The sequence below is a fragment of the Cotesia glomerata genome, linkage group LG6 (assembly GCF_020080835.1).
Source record: "Cotesia glomerata isolate CgM1 linkage group LG6, MPM_Cglom_v2.3, whole genome shotgun sequence".
NCBI lineage: Eukaryota > Metazoa > Arthropoda > Insecta > Hymenoptera > Braconidae > Cotesia > Cotesia glomerata.
The window spans coordinates 25,945,523-25,965,454 of record NC_058163.1 but is presented as its reverse complement, the minus strand read 5'-3'; the positions used below and the strand labels follow the sequence as shown (position 1 = coordinate 25,965,454).

The 19,932-nt window shown below is 34.0% G+C and overlaps 1 protein-coding gene across 1 annotated transcript; it reads right to left on the bottom strand.

Annotated features, from left to right (window-relative positions):
- Positions 1-13,385: 13,385 nt before the first annotated feature.
- Positions 13,386-18,453, bottom strand: LOC123268090. Its single transcript, XM_044732973.1, has 2 exons — positions 17,169-18,453; positions 13,386-17,110 (listed from the first exon to the last, which is right to left on the bottom strand). Exons 1-2 carry the CDS (start codon positions 18,451-18,453, stop codon positions 13,386-13,388), a joined length of 5,010 nt encoding a protein of 1,669 aa, XP_044588908.1.
- Between the last annotated feature and the right edge of the window lie 1,479 nt (positions 18,454-19,932).

The window sequence follows — 19,932 nt, the reverse complement described above, 5'->3', positions numbered from 1 at the left end:
CTAACGAAATTATTTTATTGCAATAACAAAACTAATTTGTTGCTAAAATATTCTCCAAATCAGATATCGCTGATTATAACATACTTTTAAATTATAGATTCTTATAAAATGTACTGTAACAAATTTATTTGTTATTTTAATAGAATAATTTTGCTGTTTCAACAAAAAAATTTGCTATAAGGTAAAAAAAGCCCCAATTATTGACGCTATAAGAGACAAAGTTATGATTTGATTTTTTTTAAGCAATCAAATATAAATATCGTTGAATTTTGTTTGTGGTAATGTCTTAAGTAATGTTTTAACTAATCAATTTCTTTTTTTAAAATGATAATCAGTGATATTTACTAATTAATTTTGAATAATTAAATAGATAATCTGGATACACCAATTATTGACGGGTTAAAAAACTGATTGATCTAAATATTGACGTACCGTAACCCCAATTATTGACGCCCCTACTGCGCATGCGTCGAATCATTTGGTTATATTTTTATTTATCAAAACTTGATATAAAGTAATCAATATTATTAAAGTTAATTAATAATAATTTCTATGAATGATTAATTATTATTAAAAATATAACAATTTATTCAAAAACTTATTTAACACCAAAACACGCCGAGTTATTTGACAGTTAAAAGCCTTGTATATAATTGCGTAACGTATTTTATACTTAAAAAAAAAGGCGTCATAGCGCTGTTGACTGGCTGTCAATATGGGATTCACCGTAAAAATTATGAACTAGTTATTGACTCTCATTATTTAAATATTATAAAGCATACAATTAATTTCGATTATTCAATTTTATAAATATTTCATGTACTGTTAATTAAAAAAAAAAAATAGGTCATATAATTACATGAAAAAATTTATTTAAACTCGGCAGTTAAAAAAAATGCTTTTCTAACCAAAGTTGTTAAGAAAATAGACGCTCGTAAGCTGATTTGATGAACTGGTGGTAACTTTATTTTTTTTTAATAATTGATATTTAATATTTTGAACTGAAAGTGATTTTTTTTCAATTTTTTAATTAATTAGAATTTAATAAAAATTTATTTGATCGTTATTCTTATTACAGATAATTTAATATATTTAAAGATAATTTAGGGGGTCAATATTTAGACCCCCGTCAATAATTGGGGCTTTTACCTTACTAACTAAATTATTTTGTCGAATCTACTTAAAGATTTCACTATAGTAACCAAATTGTTTCGTTGTTATAACATATCAATAACTTGCTATAACCTAAATTTTGTTATTTTAACATATGGTTTGTTATCCCTATGTTAACAAATGCATTTGTTACTAGAACATATCTTGGGTTATTTTGACAAAATTTTTTTCTGCGTGCAGAATTACATATGTCTAAATAATCAAAATAAGATGATATGTTGTCATACATGGTCAAAAACATCAAGTTGTTACAAAGAACTCCAAATTTTGATACCCACCGGCAGTGTTCCCAGAAACTTTTGCTTGTCTAATCGACACAGTGCCATCAAATTATCGTACGCACAAGAAAAAAATTTTAAACTAAAGTTCTTGACTAAATTTAAATAGTTTAAATTTTTTTTATGCCAAAATATTTTCATTTAAAATTCGGACATAAATTTACTCTTGAAAAATATTTACAAAAAAAATGTTTCTTCATGAAATGAAATCAAATAAAAAAATAATCAATTATATATATTGATTCATATTAATTTATTAAACATTAGCATAACAAAATAAACTGTGTAGGGCGATAGGGCACCCGCGGGGTGCTGCATACTTCGAGCAGGTAATAAATGAAAGTTAACCCGCATGGATAAGAATGAAAATCAAACATATCGAAAATTATCGTACAATTACCGTACAAGACACATTTTATCGTAACTTTTCGTCACATAATCAAAGTCGGATGTACGATCGTATAATGCTTCAAATTATGTGACGGATGGGAACACTGCCCACCGGACGAGTGTCTACTTTTGAAAATATTTTTCTCACGCGCCACCTAGTGGCAACTCTTCGAACCACAAAAAATAACCAGAAGCCCATAATACCATAAAGTAGCTAGAACGATAGCAAGAGTCTATATAAAGCGATCCTATCATCCAATGGAATAACCTTAAAAAATCTAAATGATGCAATAAAATAGAAATGGATATAAATATATAAGATAAGAAATGAAATAGAGGATTTAAAAAAAATTGTTTGTAGTTATAGTAATATCATAAAGCCTTATTCACCGTCTACTTTATTCGACGGCTCAATTAAACCATCGAAATGATTCGATACCTGCTGTTTAATGGGACTGGGAGAATACATATGAGGTTATATACAAGTACTTAACTTTAGAGGATCGGGGGCGGTTGAATCACTCTCGTAAGATTGTTGCCTCGATAAATTAACAAAGGAGATTAAGATACACCGCGGGGCGTAATGAAAATTAAATCGCCGACAAAACCAATTGTAGATCGCCAATAATTTTTTTTTTATTTTTACATATTTATAAATTAATATTAAATGTAGAAAATAATGAATTCATTTATTATTGACCGATCAACATTTAATTATTCGAATGAATTCTAATTTTAAATATTATTAAATCGTAATATTTATAACCAGCGGCTAATTAATATGGATGATTATGATTGTAAATAAATGGGTTTATTTTAATAGGCTGCAATAACAACAAATTTGTCGCTTTTTCATTGAGGACTGGGGATTTGTTTTAGAGGAGACTTTGGTCCTTGTGCTCGTAAAAATCCCACCGGGGGTTAAACAAATAAAAGAGTAAATTGGTGGGTAACCAGAAGCATTTAACCACGTCGGCCATACGTCACTGTAATGAGCCGAGAGTCCGCTGTAAATTTACAGTTACGAACATTAACTTAATTCGCTGATGAGACTTTTTAAATAATAAATTTAACAAAACTGCTGACAGCTTTAATTTTTACAATCCATTTTTACTTTTATATTTTTTTAATTGTTGGTTAATTATATAATTCATTGCTCTTCACTTATGTTTATAATTACTTTTTTGTTCATAAATATATATTTAATATTCATTTTTTTTTTTGATCTTAAAGATAATTTTATTCTTAAGCATAATTTTATTGTTAATTTAAATATTTTTATATCTCTGCTGCTGATTTTATTTTTTTTTTATTTTTATAAAATTTTTTTTTAATAAATATATTTTTAATATTTAGTAAAAAAATTTTTTTAAATAATAATTAACATAAAAATTTATCGATAGTTTTATTTTAATTAAAAATATTTCTTTAAATTTTATTAAATAGAATTAAATTTTTCTACAATTAAGAAAAAGCCAGGAAGTACGTCTAGCAAGCCTTACACCTCGAAACACCTGTGTGGTTAATATATTCCGGCAATTTTCGCCGGGTCGGTGTTGCGTTGATCGCGGTCGTTTATCCCAGCGTTCGCCTCCTATTCCGTATCCTTGGCTCTTACTGATGATAGTACTCTTCATCACAAGCGAAGCAACAAGCGCAACATCATTAAGCCCTGCGTCAGTCCTCTATATCCTGGACACTCTCCAAACTTTCTTCGTCATAAGTACTCTCAAAGGAAGGCGCTTGTGCTGAGAGTGTGGACCAGCTTTGTGGGCCGTGTTCGCAGCGCTAATTTGCGCTCAGCAGGAGCGACGCGAACTAATGCGTCTGATGCACGCCGGGAGGGAATCCCAGCAAATCCGATACCACTTCAAATCTTTCAAATCTTAACTGTACTCAAAATCTTTTACATACTACATGATTATTTATTACGATTGGATGGAAAATATTTCTTTTAAATTGTTTGGAAAATCCTAAAGTACACGACTCACAATTCTTATAAAATTTTTAACAAAATTATATTATACTAACAACCTTGCAGTCACTATTTATAAATAAATAAATTTTTGCTTTATTAAATAATGACTTTTGTTCAATTTCACTGTACTTTCTTAAATATTAATATTTTTAAAGATATAAGCTCATCTCAATGTAACACTCATCAAGAGCTTTCATTTGAGTACCCACATGCATTTTTCATATATTTGTCATGTATACATATATATAATATATATTTTAAAAATATAAGCTCATCCCGATGTTACATTCATCAAGAGCTTTCATTTGAGTACCCACATGCATTTTTCATATATTTGTCATATTTACATATATATAATATATATTTTAAAGATATAAGCTCATTCCAATGTTACATTCATCAAGAGCTTTCATTTGAGTACCTACATGTATTTTTGATATATTTTTCATATATACACATATATAATAATATATAAATATATAAAATATATGAAAAATTGATGTGGGTACTCAAATGAAAGGTCTTGATGAGTGTAACCTCAGGATGAGCTTATATCTTTAAAAATGTTAACAGTTGACAAAATAGCAATGTCAGTTCTTAATAATTGATATTTTTAAAGATATAAGCTCATCCCGATGTTATACTTATCAAGAGCTTTCATTTAAGTACCCACAAGCATTTTTGATATATTTGTCATATTTACATATATATAATATATATTTTAAAGATATAAGCTCATCCCGATGTTACATTCATCAAGAGCTTTCATATGAGTACCTACATGCATTGTTGATATATTTTTCATATATACATATATATATATATATATATATATAATATTCATAAATATATGAAAAATTGATGTGGGTACTCAAATGAAAGGTCTTGATGAGTGTAACATCGGGATGAGCTTATATATTTAAAAATGTCAATAGTTCACAAAATACAATGTCATTTCTTAATTATTGACATTTTTTAATATATAAACTCATTTTGATGTTACGAGACCCATTATTTGCAGTAGTTTCAATCCCAGGATTTTTTTTTGAACTCATGCTTATTGAACTGCACTTAATATTTACAACGCAACGTTAAATTAAAAATTTTTCGATGAACGCGGTCCTAAAGCTCGATATTTTCAAGAAAATTAAAGACCTTTGATTGGTTTTAAATTCGATAATTCGGAAATTCTGTTTCTTTCACAAATTGCTGGCCACCTGACCAAAAAATAATCTAATATATAACGAGTGCGAGTAATCATACGCACGCGATTCATTCGTCTGTATGATTTCCGAATGAAATTTTCGACGTAACGCTAAGGGGAACGGATTGAAACCTGTCAATTTATACCTAAGCTAAAAAAATGTAAACAAACTCCAGATGCGTTTTTTTGTTCCAATAGATATTTTTTTTTTCAAACTTTTGATGAAAATTTAAAAATAATACAATTTATTGAGTACAGATTTTTGTCTTTTGATATATATCTATTGAACAATATTCACTAAAAGTTTCGAATAAAGAGAAAGTAAACTGATGAACTTTTAAAAAATGATGTCATTATCTAACTTAAAATGAGCTCTAATTTTGTTTTTTGCCATATCACAACAGCGAATCACCGCGGCGGTTTATTTTTGTTATAACAAGAACAAAGTATTAAAGTATTACCTTGAGGCCGGATTATTATGTATATGCGTATGCGTGACTTTTGCATTTAGCAGATACGAAAGTGATCGGTAGATGCAGCATGTGCATAACATGAACATATGGTCAAAAATTAGCAGAGATTTATATTTTTGTTGGGAAATAAAGTTAAAAACCCCTCTATTTTTTACCTCCTTGTGCATAATGCTAAGCGCTGTTGGATGTCCGACGTCAATTCACGGTAGATATTGTTGTTATCTTTTAATAAGCCACTTTTTCCATTGAATAACTTCGAGGATATATCTATAGACATGCCCCAGGTGTTAAGATACCACTATCTACGGCAATTACGAGTAATTGTAAATATGCGTATGTGGTAATGGATAATTTAACGCCCTGAGCACTAAAATTGCTTATGAATTTATCGATCACTAGAATCGTATGGATTTTTTTGAGGACGGTGTAGAGAATGGCTGCATGAGTCTGAATCTTGATTTTTCTTAAGGAGCAAAAATTTTCTCGGCTCAAAAATTTATGTAAAAAATTGTTAAAATTTTTTTTAATATCTAATTTTAATTTTATAATTTTTTTTTTCATTAAAAATTAGATTTTTCTTTTCACAAGTCAAATTTTTAAAGGAAAAATTTTTTTTCAATAATAATAATTTCGCTGAAAATAGAAGAAAAATTAACAATTTAGAATATGTCCAACTTTAGCTTTAAATAATTTTTTAGTTTATTTACTTTAAACAATATATTAGTTCAAAAGTATATAAATATATCAAATTTATAATTTGATAAAAATCAAAAAAAATATTTTTTGACCAAATTTTGAAGGGGGGCCGTTATACCCCAGGGAGCCATTATACCCCGACCTCCCCTTACATTTTTTAATACGTTACTTACACAAAGAGAAATAAAATTCCAAAGTTAGAAAAAATTTTTTCTCACATTGTTTAATTAAGGGAATTTTCTGGTTTGATGCCCTGATTTTGAGCATTTTTTTGGGTTTTTTTTTTAAAAAGACCAATGAAAAGATAGAGCTTTGAATTTTTTACTATTTATTGATACATATGTCAAGAGTATACAGTTAAATTTTTAGTTAAAAACATTCAGTAGAATTAAAGTTATAGTGGTCTGAAGACATTTCCTCATTTCTTCCATGATATCAGCTGATTGGCTTATCTGGAACAAAAAAACCTGGTGGGGTTTTAATCTGTATACTTAAATTCACCAAGTGAGCTACGATCGAAAAAAAATTTTGAAAATTTCTATTTTTTAATTAAATTTTTTAAAAAAATTTAATATTTATAATTAAATTTAATATTTAAAAAAAAAATGAAATTCAAATTTTTAGTTCCGAAGTCTGTCAAAAATCCAATTTTAAATAAAAAATTTAAATTTAAATTAAAAAAAATATTTTAATCAATTTTTGCATCCTAATTTATCCATCGACGTTCTAATTAGCAAATTGTCTAACTCCATTTTAGAAAAAATTCTCGTACTTCTATTTGTACGAAGAAACAATTAGTTTGAAATTTATTTTGACTTTAAAAATTAATTTAATATCTTATAATTATAAATTATCAAATAATTTATAATTAGACTACTGCTACACAAAAATTTTAAAAATTCGCCCTCTAAAAAATAAGGAGTTTGACCAATTGCTAATTAGATCGTCGACATAATATTTTATTTAATTTTTTTTTTAATAATAAATCTGATATTCATTTTTAAGACCTTATAAATGATTATTTTTTTTATTTTTTTCAGAAAAATCTCGATTTTTTGAAAATATTGATAGAATCTATCTTTAAATCTAAATCTTTCTTTATTTATCAATTACATTAAACACTTCTAAGCATATAATTAAAAAGCTTATCAGAGCTGGACTTAATTAATCGTAATATTGTTGGTACGAGAAGACACAACAAAGTAAAAGTCTTGTTAATATAAAAGAGGGTTAAAAGTAGGCGGAATATTTTTGCAAATGTTAAATGTCGTCGTGGAGTGAGCAGTGTGTAGTTTGTTGTGCGGCGATTCGAGATCCTATCGGGATGACGCACTGCATACGCACCTGATACCGGATTGTGCGTACGTCGACTCGTCTGTTAAGTTATTCGACTGTGGAGTTTATTTTAGTAACACTCTGCCGCCCCACACGTCTGAGCAGATCATACATATCAGAGGCAACTCTACTAAGAGAGAAGAGAGACTTGAGAAAATAATTCACCAACAGGGATACGACTCTCCATTTAACAAGACCATGACTCACTAAATTTATAAATTTATTTTTATTATTATTATTTAAGTTAATTATTTACTTGCGCTCAAGAAATTTCCTAATTAAAAATACCGTGCCTTGAATTAATATGCTAATGAAACTCTTTTTCATTAAAGAGTAAGAGTTGAATAAATAAATTGAGGAACAAAAAAGAGAGAGAGAGAAATAATAAGTCGGGTCGCAATACGTATGGATATGGATATAATATGGATAGTCCTCCAGATAAAACGAAAGTTGATGATAAGAGTTAATGAAAAATAAAAAAAATAGCTGATTATGATACCTAATTACCGGTAAGTTGAATTGAGTAAAGTAAAGTTGGATTTACGTGAGTCGCGACAACTTTTATATTTACTATGGATTTAATTTAACGAACGAGAACAAAATAAAAATAATAGTATTATTACAAGCATTGGTATTATGGTCACGGTACACTTTCGCGATCGCAAGAAGAATTGCTGTCCCCCACCTGCGGGAATTAATGCCACAACTTGTGCGTATAATGGTAATCGACTGATCATCCTCGTAAAAAATTCACCACCTGACTATTTAATCGGCATTTTCATCATTTTTTATGCTTCTACAGTCTACAGTCTACATTATGTACTAGACGTTATTAACATTTTAAATTAATTTACTTAAATTATAGTTTTTGTGAGCACATTCTTCCATCCTTTTAAATTATTTAAGATGAATAATGCACCTTGAGGAAATTATATTACAATATATTGATTATACTTTTTTGGAAAATGTACACGGAAAAAAGTAAACTGTAATAAATAACAGTCGATTTATAATAAGTAATGATCAACTGCTAAAAATTACCATTTCAAACAGTAAAATCGTGATTTTACTATTCACTTTGTAATATTTACTATTTAAACGTTACAATTTACTGTTTACATGGAAGAAAATACTATTTCAAACAGTAATATTCGCTATGTAAATGTCTAAAATGTTTAAGTATAATAATTAATAATTCAGACTTTGATATTTATCGTTTCGTATCTAAAAAATGATCTTATGATATGTAAAAAGTATAAAATAAAGTTAGTAAACTTCTAATACAAACAACGTCAATATTTACAAAGTAAAACGGTAAATTTTAAACGCAACGCTAAAAATCAAACTGTAATTATTGACTTGCTTGGACTGGTAAAATTTATATTTTAAAAGTATAATTTTTACTTTTTCAAATGTTAAATTCTCCCAGAGTGAGACCCCCTTTTCTTTTATCTGAGTTCCCCTTCTCCTCATAATATCGACTATATTGAAATGGCAATTTTTACTGTTTGAAACTGTAATTTTTTAAGACGAAAGAGTCGTTATTTATTATAATAACAGCTACTAATCACTTATTTTGGATATTAAATTATAAATTGTGGCTTTTTTACTTTCTACATTAAGTTCTGTAATATTTATATTTTTGCCACCCCAATGTCCGCTTTACTGTTTGAAACTATAAAAATTAACCGGAATCCGAGTGAATATTACAGTTTACTTTTTTCCGTGTAAGAATAAGAATTAAAAATTGATAAATTTTATTTTAGAATAAATAATACATTTAGGAATAATGTATCATTTCAAATAATAAAGATGCAAGAGATAAAAGTGACATTTAAAATGTGGTTTAGTTTGTTTCTCCGTCGCGAGCGTTATCGGGAAAAATGTAATTGATAATTATCAGGACCTCCTTGACGCCTTAAGAGCTCAGGAGTGTTAATACATAATAATCCCTATTAAATTACTAATTCATTTATTAAATCCACTCTTTTACTTTAAATGATAACCACTCAAGGGTTATTTAAATCCATAAAAATTACTCCAATTCATATTTTATGTTATATAATTTTATTATTTTAAATCGAAAAATATGAAATATTAATCCTCTTTTAGAATACTCTAACCATTGTCAGCTAAGACATGGATTTTAATCGCGCGAATACAATAATAAATTTCAATAATGTTTAAAACTTGTGTCGGGTATATTTAAATCACCACGTACTCTTTGGAGTAATTTAATAATTAAAACCAACAGTGACAGATTGTTTCAATAAAAAATAATCCAACGACGAATAAGACGGTACAATAAAATGACTGTTTGTCAGAGATTTTGGTGAAGCTCCACTCGATTAAACAGACTGCAAATACGCTTGAGACTTAATCCAAAAGTTTTAAAAAGTAATTCAATGAATATTCATTTTATTTATTTATTCGCGTTTAATTATTTTCTCCACACACTGTGACATTTAAAAATTTACTTAGCTGACAAATGGAGATCGATCAACACAAAATAATAAAAATTTATTCAGATTTAATGCAATTGCTTAAATAACTTTCTGTTAAAATTAGGTATGATTTTTTGTATCCCTAATCAATCACCGATTCATTTATTGTAAGTATAATCACAAAAATATTTATTTAATTATGTATTGTTGTGGAGACAATAAATGAAATTATATCAACAATTATTTTGTCTACTGTTACATTTTGTAGTACAAGAGCTGTGAATATCAATTTACAAGTATCGAAGAAAGCGAATATTTGTCAAAGAATCTGGAAGAAGTATTGTGAATTGTCAAAAGCAGACGAGGGAGAAAATTAATTATTTATAGGTGAAATACTTTTTATAAAAAATCTAAAGAGATAAAAAAGTACAATCGTGTCAAGTGAAGTTTCGAATGATAAAAGATTCACGAGTGATGAGAAAATTGATCAAGTGTAGAGTGTAGCTTACTGATCTGTTGGATGATCGTCTTGTTATTTTATTTAAAAAGATAAAATCGAAGCGTTGCCTTATAGAGATTGGTACAAAGATATACAAGTGCAGCCGTAGACTGAGAGCGTGGCTGGATCTCTGTGTAGAAGATACGGCGAATAATAAAAAAATATAAATCTGAAGGAAGATGTGATATCAATAAGAAATAGGAGGAAGTAACTCTTAGAACAAATAAAAACATAAATTTTTTCACTGGATAAAAACTTAAGAATATAATAAAAATGTTAATAAGAAAACATATTTATGTTTTCTATTATAAAAATAATCTACACAAGAAATGTGAAATCCGCGATAATCTTCGCGCGTGCATTTGCTTTTATTTGCCGGTGCCTTGAAAGGACATGTCATCTATCCCCTCTTTTTCCTCGATGATCAATCCGAGGATCGATTTATTTATCCGGTGTATGGACGAGATACTAGGGACGAGCATTAAAGCACTTTATTTACTTTAATTCATTACACCACAAATGAAAAATGTGGAAGGAAAATTATAGCAGCGATTAACGATAGTGATCATTGAATGCATAGTTTTTTGTGAAAAAAAATAACATTTTTACACGTTTCTTATTTTTTTTTGTTTTTAAATGAGTAATAATAATTAATTAATTTCACAATAAAATTAATTGGTATTTTAAATCTTTGTGGAAATTGAAATACTTTAGACTTAAAAATAACACATGTAATATTCCGGTTATAGGAAGCATTGTTTAATTAAATTCGGGCAATTTAATTTAATTTAATTTTCGGCTCACATAGTTAAAATTTTGTGTAATATTAAAAAATATTAATAATTAATAATTTATCTCTAATATAATAATAAAAATAATAATAATTTATCTCTAACGAGAAATTCAAAATAAGAATGAAAAATTGTTTAGGTCTGGAGGGAATACAGGCTAACAAAAAATTATAAATAATTAGAGAAAAATTGTGCAATAGACTAGATAGCCAATAAAAATCGTAAATATAGTCAATTTACAATTGTAAAAAAAATGTATATATATTTATAATATAATTTATATTTAAAATAAATAATAATAAAATAATATTAAATATAAAAAAAACTGTCTATAGATATAATATAAACGTAGTATGCATGAAAAATTTGACTAAATAAAATATTAAAGTAACTGGAAAAAAAGTTAAATTTAAACAATTATCCATGATTTTTTATTTTGTAGGAGTTTTTATACATTTAGTTGCTTGAGAAAGGTAATTAATTCGTTATTTCACCATTTTCTTGTTGATAACTAATTATTAATTAATTATATTACTAATAACATAGTAGGTTATCAGTACCAAAATTATTCATAAATTTAATGATCTATTTTATGTCAAGTGTAATGTGACTCACCGTATTTCTATAAATTTAATTTATAAATAGCTCTATTGTCAAACACGGCATTATTATCCTTGTATTAGTGTAATTTAGTGGCTTTAAGTAAAGAAGGTGACTCATGAATATGACTTCTATACATTTATGTGAGGTAAGTATATATACTATGATAGATACGTGTCACTTTAGTTTTATTTTCACGGTCGCATTGCCCGTGTAAAAATGATATGATATCATTATGACGCTCACAATGAATATCACAATGAATCTCATTTTTTGACATTAATATGAGATTCATACAAAAGCCATATCAATACATTTTAAACCTGTAATAAGTAAAATACTTATGGAAACGAATTTTTTTTTAACTAGAATATAAAATTTTTATTTTTCTTGTTGGAGAAAGAAAATTTCTAGTAATTTGATAATGTTTTATTATAAAATTTGATCGACACGGATCGCTCACATGGGGATTCGTGACCAATCCATATAGTGACAAACGCATAATTTCATACGGAAGTCATAATAGTATCTGCGTAAACTCATGATGGAATCAGGTTGAAATTTTTCTAATTCATTATGATATTGTTGCCTTTTATTCATAATTCAAGAAAAAATTTTTTATTACTGTTGGAAATTCGTTAGGATAGTTGAATAATTACAGAAAGAGCGGAAAAGCGGGGATCAGGTTTAGGGTTGGATATCTCAATTAAAACGCGTAAATTATTATCAAAAATAACACTAGTAATTTATTTACATTAATTACACTCAATATTTAATATTCTTAATAGCGGATTGTTAAGATAAAAGCGGATTTGTAAATTACAGCGTGGGTTGCAAAAGCGAAGCCGGTTGACACGTGGTTGAACACTTTGCCGGCACTGAAAAAGCGGTGAAATAAATGCACTGTTAACACAATTTACCTATAACAAATTAAAGCGAATTATTAGCGGTTAATTTAAGCAATTTAAATTATAAAATAAGCGAAATGCGGTTTATTAACAAAAAACGAAAGTAAAGAAATACTAATGGCGACTTGATGCAGCGAAAGCGTAGAAGCGAAAGATAATAACAATAGTCCGTCTTCTTCCTCGTTGAGTTGGGGAAGAAGGCTATTGCGCATGTCTAGCGAGAGCGATAGCCAATCAATAATTCGTTCTATTGATGTCGACATCGATAGCCAATAGTAAAATTCAATACATGTGGCGTGATCGAGCGGTCGATTGGCGCAAGCGTGTGAAAATTAGCGGGAACGAGCGCTTGTCAGGTGCGTATTGTAAATTTGGGGAGCCCACAGTGACGTAGTGCTCACTAAGTGGGCCTGTTCACTGAACATTCTCCCCGGCGTTGGCGGCTGCGTCGACAAGATCATCCTCTTCATGCGTCAGTGGCAAGACACAAAGCTTTGTAATTGGGCGTACCAGCTCTGTGTTAACTGTCTTCACAGTTACCACGCGGATTTGTCCATCTGCTCCTGGATGGACAGCAATCACTTTGGCTAATGGCCACTTGGTTGGCGGAAGATCCTCAGTGGTGATCAGTACAACTGAACCCACTTTGATCTGGTTGCGTTGATGATGCCACTTTGAAATGGCCTGGTAGCGGTGGATACAGTCCTGGTAGTAGCGTTTCCAGAAATGTTGCACCATTTGCTGGACTTGTTCCCCAGTGCGAGAGCCGAGCAGGTTGTAAATCTGTCAGCGATGGCTCTGGGACTGCGGTCAATGACTGTCCGATTAAGAAATGACCTGGAGTTAATACAGCCAGGTCAGCAGGATCTTCATTAAGCGGTGTAAGCGGTCTGGAATTCAATATGGCTTCAATTTGAGCCAGTAGCGTCGAATACTGCTCAAGCGTCAATAGCGAGTCTCCGATTGTTCTTCGGAGGTGAAATTTAATAGATTTCACAGCGGCTTCCCATTTTCCTCCAAAATGTGGAGCTCCAGGCGGATTGAATTTCCAGTTCGTGCCATCTTGCGCGATCAGACTTGATAATTCTCGTAATGTGCGGGATCCTGCTGCGAATAGTCGTTTCAGCTCTTTTTCTGCTCCTACGAAATTGGTTCCACAGTCAGAATATAGCGTGTGGCAGATACCTCGGCGACTGGTGAAGCGGCGATAAGCGGCGATGAAAGCGGCAGCGGTGTAGTCAGTTACTAGCTCTAAGTGTACAGCTGAACTGAACATGCATACAAAGACTGCAATCCAGCCTTTGTATGTTTTTGCTCCACGTCCTTGAAACGTTTTCAGCGTGATAGGTCCAGCGTAGTCGAGTCCTGTATGCAAGAAGGCTCGAGTTGGCTGTACTCGTGCGGCGGGTAGTTGACCCATCAACTGTTGAGCGCGTTCTCCACGGTGTCTCGTGCAGATAACGCAGCGTAAAATAAATGATCTGACTGGAACACGGCCTCCAATGATCCAGACAGCTTTGCGTAATTCAGCGAGCGTGAGCTGAGTACCTCCGTGAAGCGTTTTGCGGTGCGAATCATCAATCAATATTGATGTAAGCGGTGAATGTCTCGGCAGTATTGCTGGATGCTTCTCTTCTGGGTCCAATAATGCGTTTTTTAAGCGGCCACCGACTCTCAGGACCCCCTGATGGTCGATGAACGGAGTCAGCTTAGTGATGCTGTTATTTTTAGGCAGACCATCACCATCTTGTAGCGTGTGAATCTCTCTAGCGAAGTATTGTCCTTGAGTGAACTTAATCAAGGTCAATTTAGCGCGCTCCAGGTCTGATGGAGTAAGCGGGTAGGCCAGCGAAGATTGTGGAACTCTTTTGAAGCGGTCGATGACACGATGCCAGATGCTGAGCTTCCTAAGTAATGGAAACAGCTGCGAGTAATGCGATAGTAATTGTTGGAGAAGGCAATTTTCTGCTTTCCAAGTTACTAATGTCAGACCTTGGCGTTCTTCTCGATGCGTTGCGTTGTCGGTTGGAGGCTCAAGAGTGGGCCAAGAGGATTCTGGTTCATGAAGCCACGTAGGTCCATGCCACCAGAGAGCGTGTTGCTTTAGTTTTAGCGTAGGTATACCTCTTGAAGCGCAGTCAGCTGGGTTTTGTTTTCCTGGAATAAATTTCCAGGAGACATCTCGAAGCGTTTCTTGGATTTTTCCCACTCTATTGCGGACGAATGTCTTCCAGCGGGTTGCTGGACTTTTAATCCATGCGAGAGTCACGGCGGAGTCAGTCCAGAGATTTATCCTGACATTTTCAAGTGACTGAACTTCTTTAACATGAAGTATCAGTTGTGTTAACAACCATGCGGCTGATAATTCCAAGCGTGGAATTGTCATAGTCTTCAGCGGTGCTACTTGCGTTTTTGAACACAGAAGTGAGACTTTTGTGTTCCCATCAGCGTCAGTGACTCTCAAATACACAGCGGCAGCCATAGCGTTCTGCGAAGCGTCTGAGAACCCGTGCAATTCCATAGTTGCTCCGGGTGCTATATTATTCCAGCGTGGAATGCGGATTGACTCTATGTTGCGGAGATCATCGCGGTATCCAGTCCATTTGTGTATGAGTGATGGTGACAGTTGTTCGTCCCATGACACTCTATCTAACCACAGATCTTGCATGAAGATCTTGGCTTTGACTACTATTGGTGCGAGAAGTCCTAGCGGGTCATACAGCTTAGCGATTTCAGACAAAATAGCTCTTTTTGTCTTTGGCGTCTCTTGCGGTAGCGTGTACTTGAACTGGAGAGCGTCAGTGCGTGAATTCCAGTACATGCCCAGGACTTTTACTGGTGCATCACTGATTTCTTTAAGAGGTGTATCTAGCTGCTTTTCTTGAGCGACTTCAGCGAGTAATTTTAGACTATTGCTAGCCCATTTGGCAAGCGGGAAGCAGCCTGCTGCACACAGTGCTTTTGTTTGCACTGCAACCTCTATAGCGTCTTCTTCATTGTCTGCTCCACCGTAGATGTCATCTACGTAGCGTGTATCCAACATTGGAGCAACAGCTAGCGGAAAGCGGTGTCCTTCATCCTTCACAAGTTGAATGAGCACACGTACAGCGTCAAAAGGTGCACTAGCGGTTCCGTATGTGACTGTCTTGAGACAGTAAGCGTCTACCAGGTCATTCTCATCTGTCCAGAGAATGCACTGAAGCGGCCAATCAAGAGAGTCGACCTCAATCTGTCTGAACATCTTGGTGATGTCAGTAGCGAATAGAATTTTATTGCAGCGGATTCTCAACATCACGTCAAAAATGTCAATTTGCGTTTTGGGTCCTGCGTGAAGAATATCATTCAATGAAATTCCTGTAGATGTTGCACAGGAACCATTGAACACTGTGCGGAGCTTCGTAGTGGCACTATCAAGCTTCAATACCCCATGGTGAGGCAAGAAATAAGCGTTTGCGGGCAATTCGTTGACTGGTACTCGTACCATGTGTCCTAGTTGAATGTATTCTGCCATGAATGCACGATACATGTCAGAATATTCTTTTTCTCGCGACAAGCGAGTTATTAATCTGCGGAGTGACCCCATAGCTGCGTTGATAGAGTCGCCAAGTTGACTCTCAAGGGCCTTAAGCGGTAATCTCACTACGTAGCGTCCATCAGGCTGTCGATAATGCGTTTGACGAAAGTGAATTTCACATTCGTCTTCTTCAGCGGTGTTGAGCGGTGAACTTCCTGATGGAACTTCTTCCTGTTCCCAAAACTTAGCGATAGCGTCTTGTAATTCAGTATCTACTGACGCATGTAGTGCTGCGTGTGATGTTGAAGCGTGTTTAGCGGTGACAGCCCCATAGACGATCCAACCAAGCGTGGTGGATTGTGCAATAGGAGCATTGCGAGGTCCTCGTTGAATCTCTGCGTTCATGATCTGTGCGGCTGGTGATGCACCTAGAATAATATCTACAGGGCGTGGCTGTAGATACTGCGGGTCAGCGAGCTTGAGATTCTCAAGATGCGGCCATTTCGGATCAGCGATCACGAACGATGGAAGATCTACCGTCAGTGTTGGTAGAATATGCATGCTGACATGCATTGATGCGGTCGTACACAGCGAACGAAGCTCAATTGTGCTCACACCTAGTGAGCTTCCTGCGGAGACATTGCCGATGCCCTTGAGCATGACCATGTCACGCTGTAGCGGTTGTCCGAGCTTCTTGAAGAGCGTCTGTCTCATAAATGAGAGCTCTGAACCTTGATCAATCAAGACTCTGGCGGTGATTGGATTGCCATGATGCGGGCGGACCTGGACTAAGGCGGTAGCTAGTAATACTTGAGCGGAAAGCGAATCTGAAATAATCAACAGTTAATGTTGAGTTATAAGCGGTCTGATGGAACTTTTAGTTACCTTGTGCGGTGTCAACTTGTTGCGGTGAAGCTGATTTAGGCGGTACTTCTCGGTGAATAGAAGTGTGATGGCGTAGACTGCACTTCCTGCAGCCCTGAGCAGTCTTACAATCAGCTACACGATGTGGGCCCAAGCAATTGTAGCACAAGCGGTATTTCTCGACAATGTCGATTCGTTCCTCCACAGTAGCGGCCTTGAATGTCGGGCAAAACAGCATGTAGTGCTCCTCCGGGCACAGCGGGCAATTTCTCCTGGGCTTTCCCTTGTATTGAGCAGCGGTGTATGAAGATCTTGTCTTCGGTTGTTTGTCGTTGCGGGACCCACCTGATTTATGATTTTCAGGTTGCTTCTTGGGCTCAGAAGCTGGCTCCAAGTTCTCCCAAGCTCTGACTTTGGACTTGAGGAACTCGTGAAGTTGCGTATAGGTCGGCATGATATCAGTTAACCCAAGACTAGTCTCCCAGTCCTCTCTTACAGCGGGTGGCAAGCGGCGCAGCGTCAGGTGAATGATCATTAAGTCCCAGTTGTCAACTGGAACTCCTTGAGCCTTGATGGAGTCCAAAGCTTTTTGATTGGATAAAAGCAAGGCGTCTAATTTCGCGGCTGATCGTGCGGGAACTGACTCTCCTACCAATAGATCTTCAAGATGTGATGCCACTACGCGGCGAGGATTCGAATAGCGGCTCTTCAGGAGATTCCAAGCGGGCTCAAATGAATCATCAGTGGATGACATGTTTCCAATAAGCTGGTGGGCTTCCTTTTCTGTGAAGGTTTTCAAATAATGCATCTTCTGACTGTTCTTAAGAAGAGCATTGTCAATAACAATGTCAGAGAATAGCTGACTAAATGATCCCCAGCGCTTAAAGTCTCCAGAGAAGCTCTGGAGCTTAATTTTTGGGAGTCCAGTACCCGATGAGCCTCCCAAGAAGGCGGTGCTGTGCATAGCCAGGTTTTGTTGCGTTTGTGCGGCTTCTCTGGCATCAATCTCCTGCTGAATGACGTCTTTGCGGGTGGCTATGCGGGTCTCCAAAATTGCATAGGTGGCGTGAGCGTTAGTATAATGATTCCCGACGTGGTACTCGTGTTCAAGTACTTCCGGGTACGTCTCGAAGATCAGCGAGTTTAAGTTAGTGATGTCCAGCCAAATCTTGGAGCTTTGTGTTGCCACTGACTCAATAGCGGTGATCGTAAGCGAGTTAAGCTCCTCGTTAGTTAAGCGATCCACCATGGCATACAAAGCATCCAGGTACTGCTTTTGCATAGCAATAGCAGTTTCAAACTGCATTGCGGTGTTTAATGTAGGACCGAGATCGAGTTTTCAGTCAATTAAAGCGGAAAGTTCAGCGTACCGGTGTACGAATGACTACCAGGAGCAGCACCCGATGTGCTCTGCGATGCTCCTGACACTCGACCTTTCCTAGCGGGATTACACTTCACTTAACACAGCACAATTTTTAGCGGTATAATTAATTAATTTAATTGAGATAGAGCCAGCCTGATCCGGCTCGAGGGACCAATGAATAATTACAGAAAGAGCGGAAAAGCGGGGATCAGGTTTAGGGTTGGATATCTCAATTAAAACGCGTAAATTATTATCAAAAATAACACTAGTAATTTATTTACATTAATTACACTCAATATTTAATATTCTTAATAGCGGATTGTTAAGATAAAAGCGGATTTGTAAATTACAGCGTGGGTTGCAAAAGCGAAGCCGGTTGACACGTGGTTGAACACTTTGCCGGCACTGAAAAAGCGGTGAAATAAATGCACTGTTAACACAATTTACCTATAACAAATTAAAGCGAATTATTAGCGGTTAATTTAAGCAATTTAAATTATAAAATAAGCGAAATGCGGTTTATTAACAAAAAACGAAAGTAAAGAAATACTAATGGCGACTTGATGCAGCGAAAGCGTAGAAGCGAAAGATAATAACAATAGTCCGTCTTCTTCCTCGTTGAGTTGGGGAAGAAGGCTATTGCGCATGTCTAGCGAGAGCGATAGCCAATCAATAATTCGTTCTATTGATGTCGACATCGATAGCCAATAGTAAAATTCAATACATGTGGCGTGATCGAGCGGTCGATTGGCGCAAGCGTGTGAAAATTAGCGGGAACGAGCGCTTGTCAGGTGCGTATTGTAAATTTGGGGAGCCCACAGTGACGTAGTGCTCACTAAGTGGGCCTGTTCACTGAACAATAGTATCTCCATGATGATATTAACATAATTTCACTATGAAATCATAATGATATTGAATTGAATTCAAAATTTAATGATGGTCATATCTGCATAAAATCATAATGATATTGTTAGCCTTTTTAAATCGTGATGTAAAGTTTAGTTATTGAGTCATAATTATATACAGGAAATAATGCAAAGTAATTAAATTAAAGAAATTTTTAGGACAATATAAATTGTTTTCAAAATAAAAAATAATTATGTTAAAACGAAAAAATTTTTTCAGTTAAAAATTTTTTTTTCTCACCTCCGGGCGGAAAGCGTCAACTTTCGTCCCGCTGCGCTAAACGAAAATGCCGCTTTCCGCCTCCGTCGAGGAGAAAAATAGTATACACACCACGGGCAGTAAATAAGAAAGCCTCAGATCACATGTTTATTGACCTCGGCTTCGCCTTGGACAACAATTACATGTGATCTGAGACATTTCTTATTTTACTGCCCTAGATGTGTAATATACTATTCTGCCCTCCGGCCGGAAAGTGGCAACTTTCTGGCCGCTGCGCTAAACAAAGTTGCCACATTC

Excerpts from the sequence above, each read along its gene's own strand:
- LOC123268090 (XM_044732973.1), bottom strand. The coding sequence starts at position 18,453 with ATGCAGTTTGAAACTGCTATTGCTATGCAAAAGCAGTACCTGGATGCT. Across the intron at positions 17,111-17,168 it reads ACAAGTTGACACCGCACAAG|ATTCGCTTTCCGCTCAAGTA; the intron begins GTAACTAAAAGT and ends TGATTATTTCAG.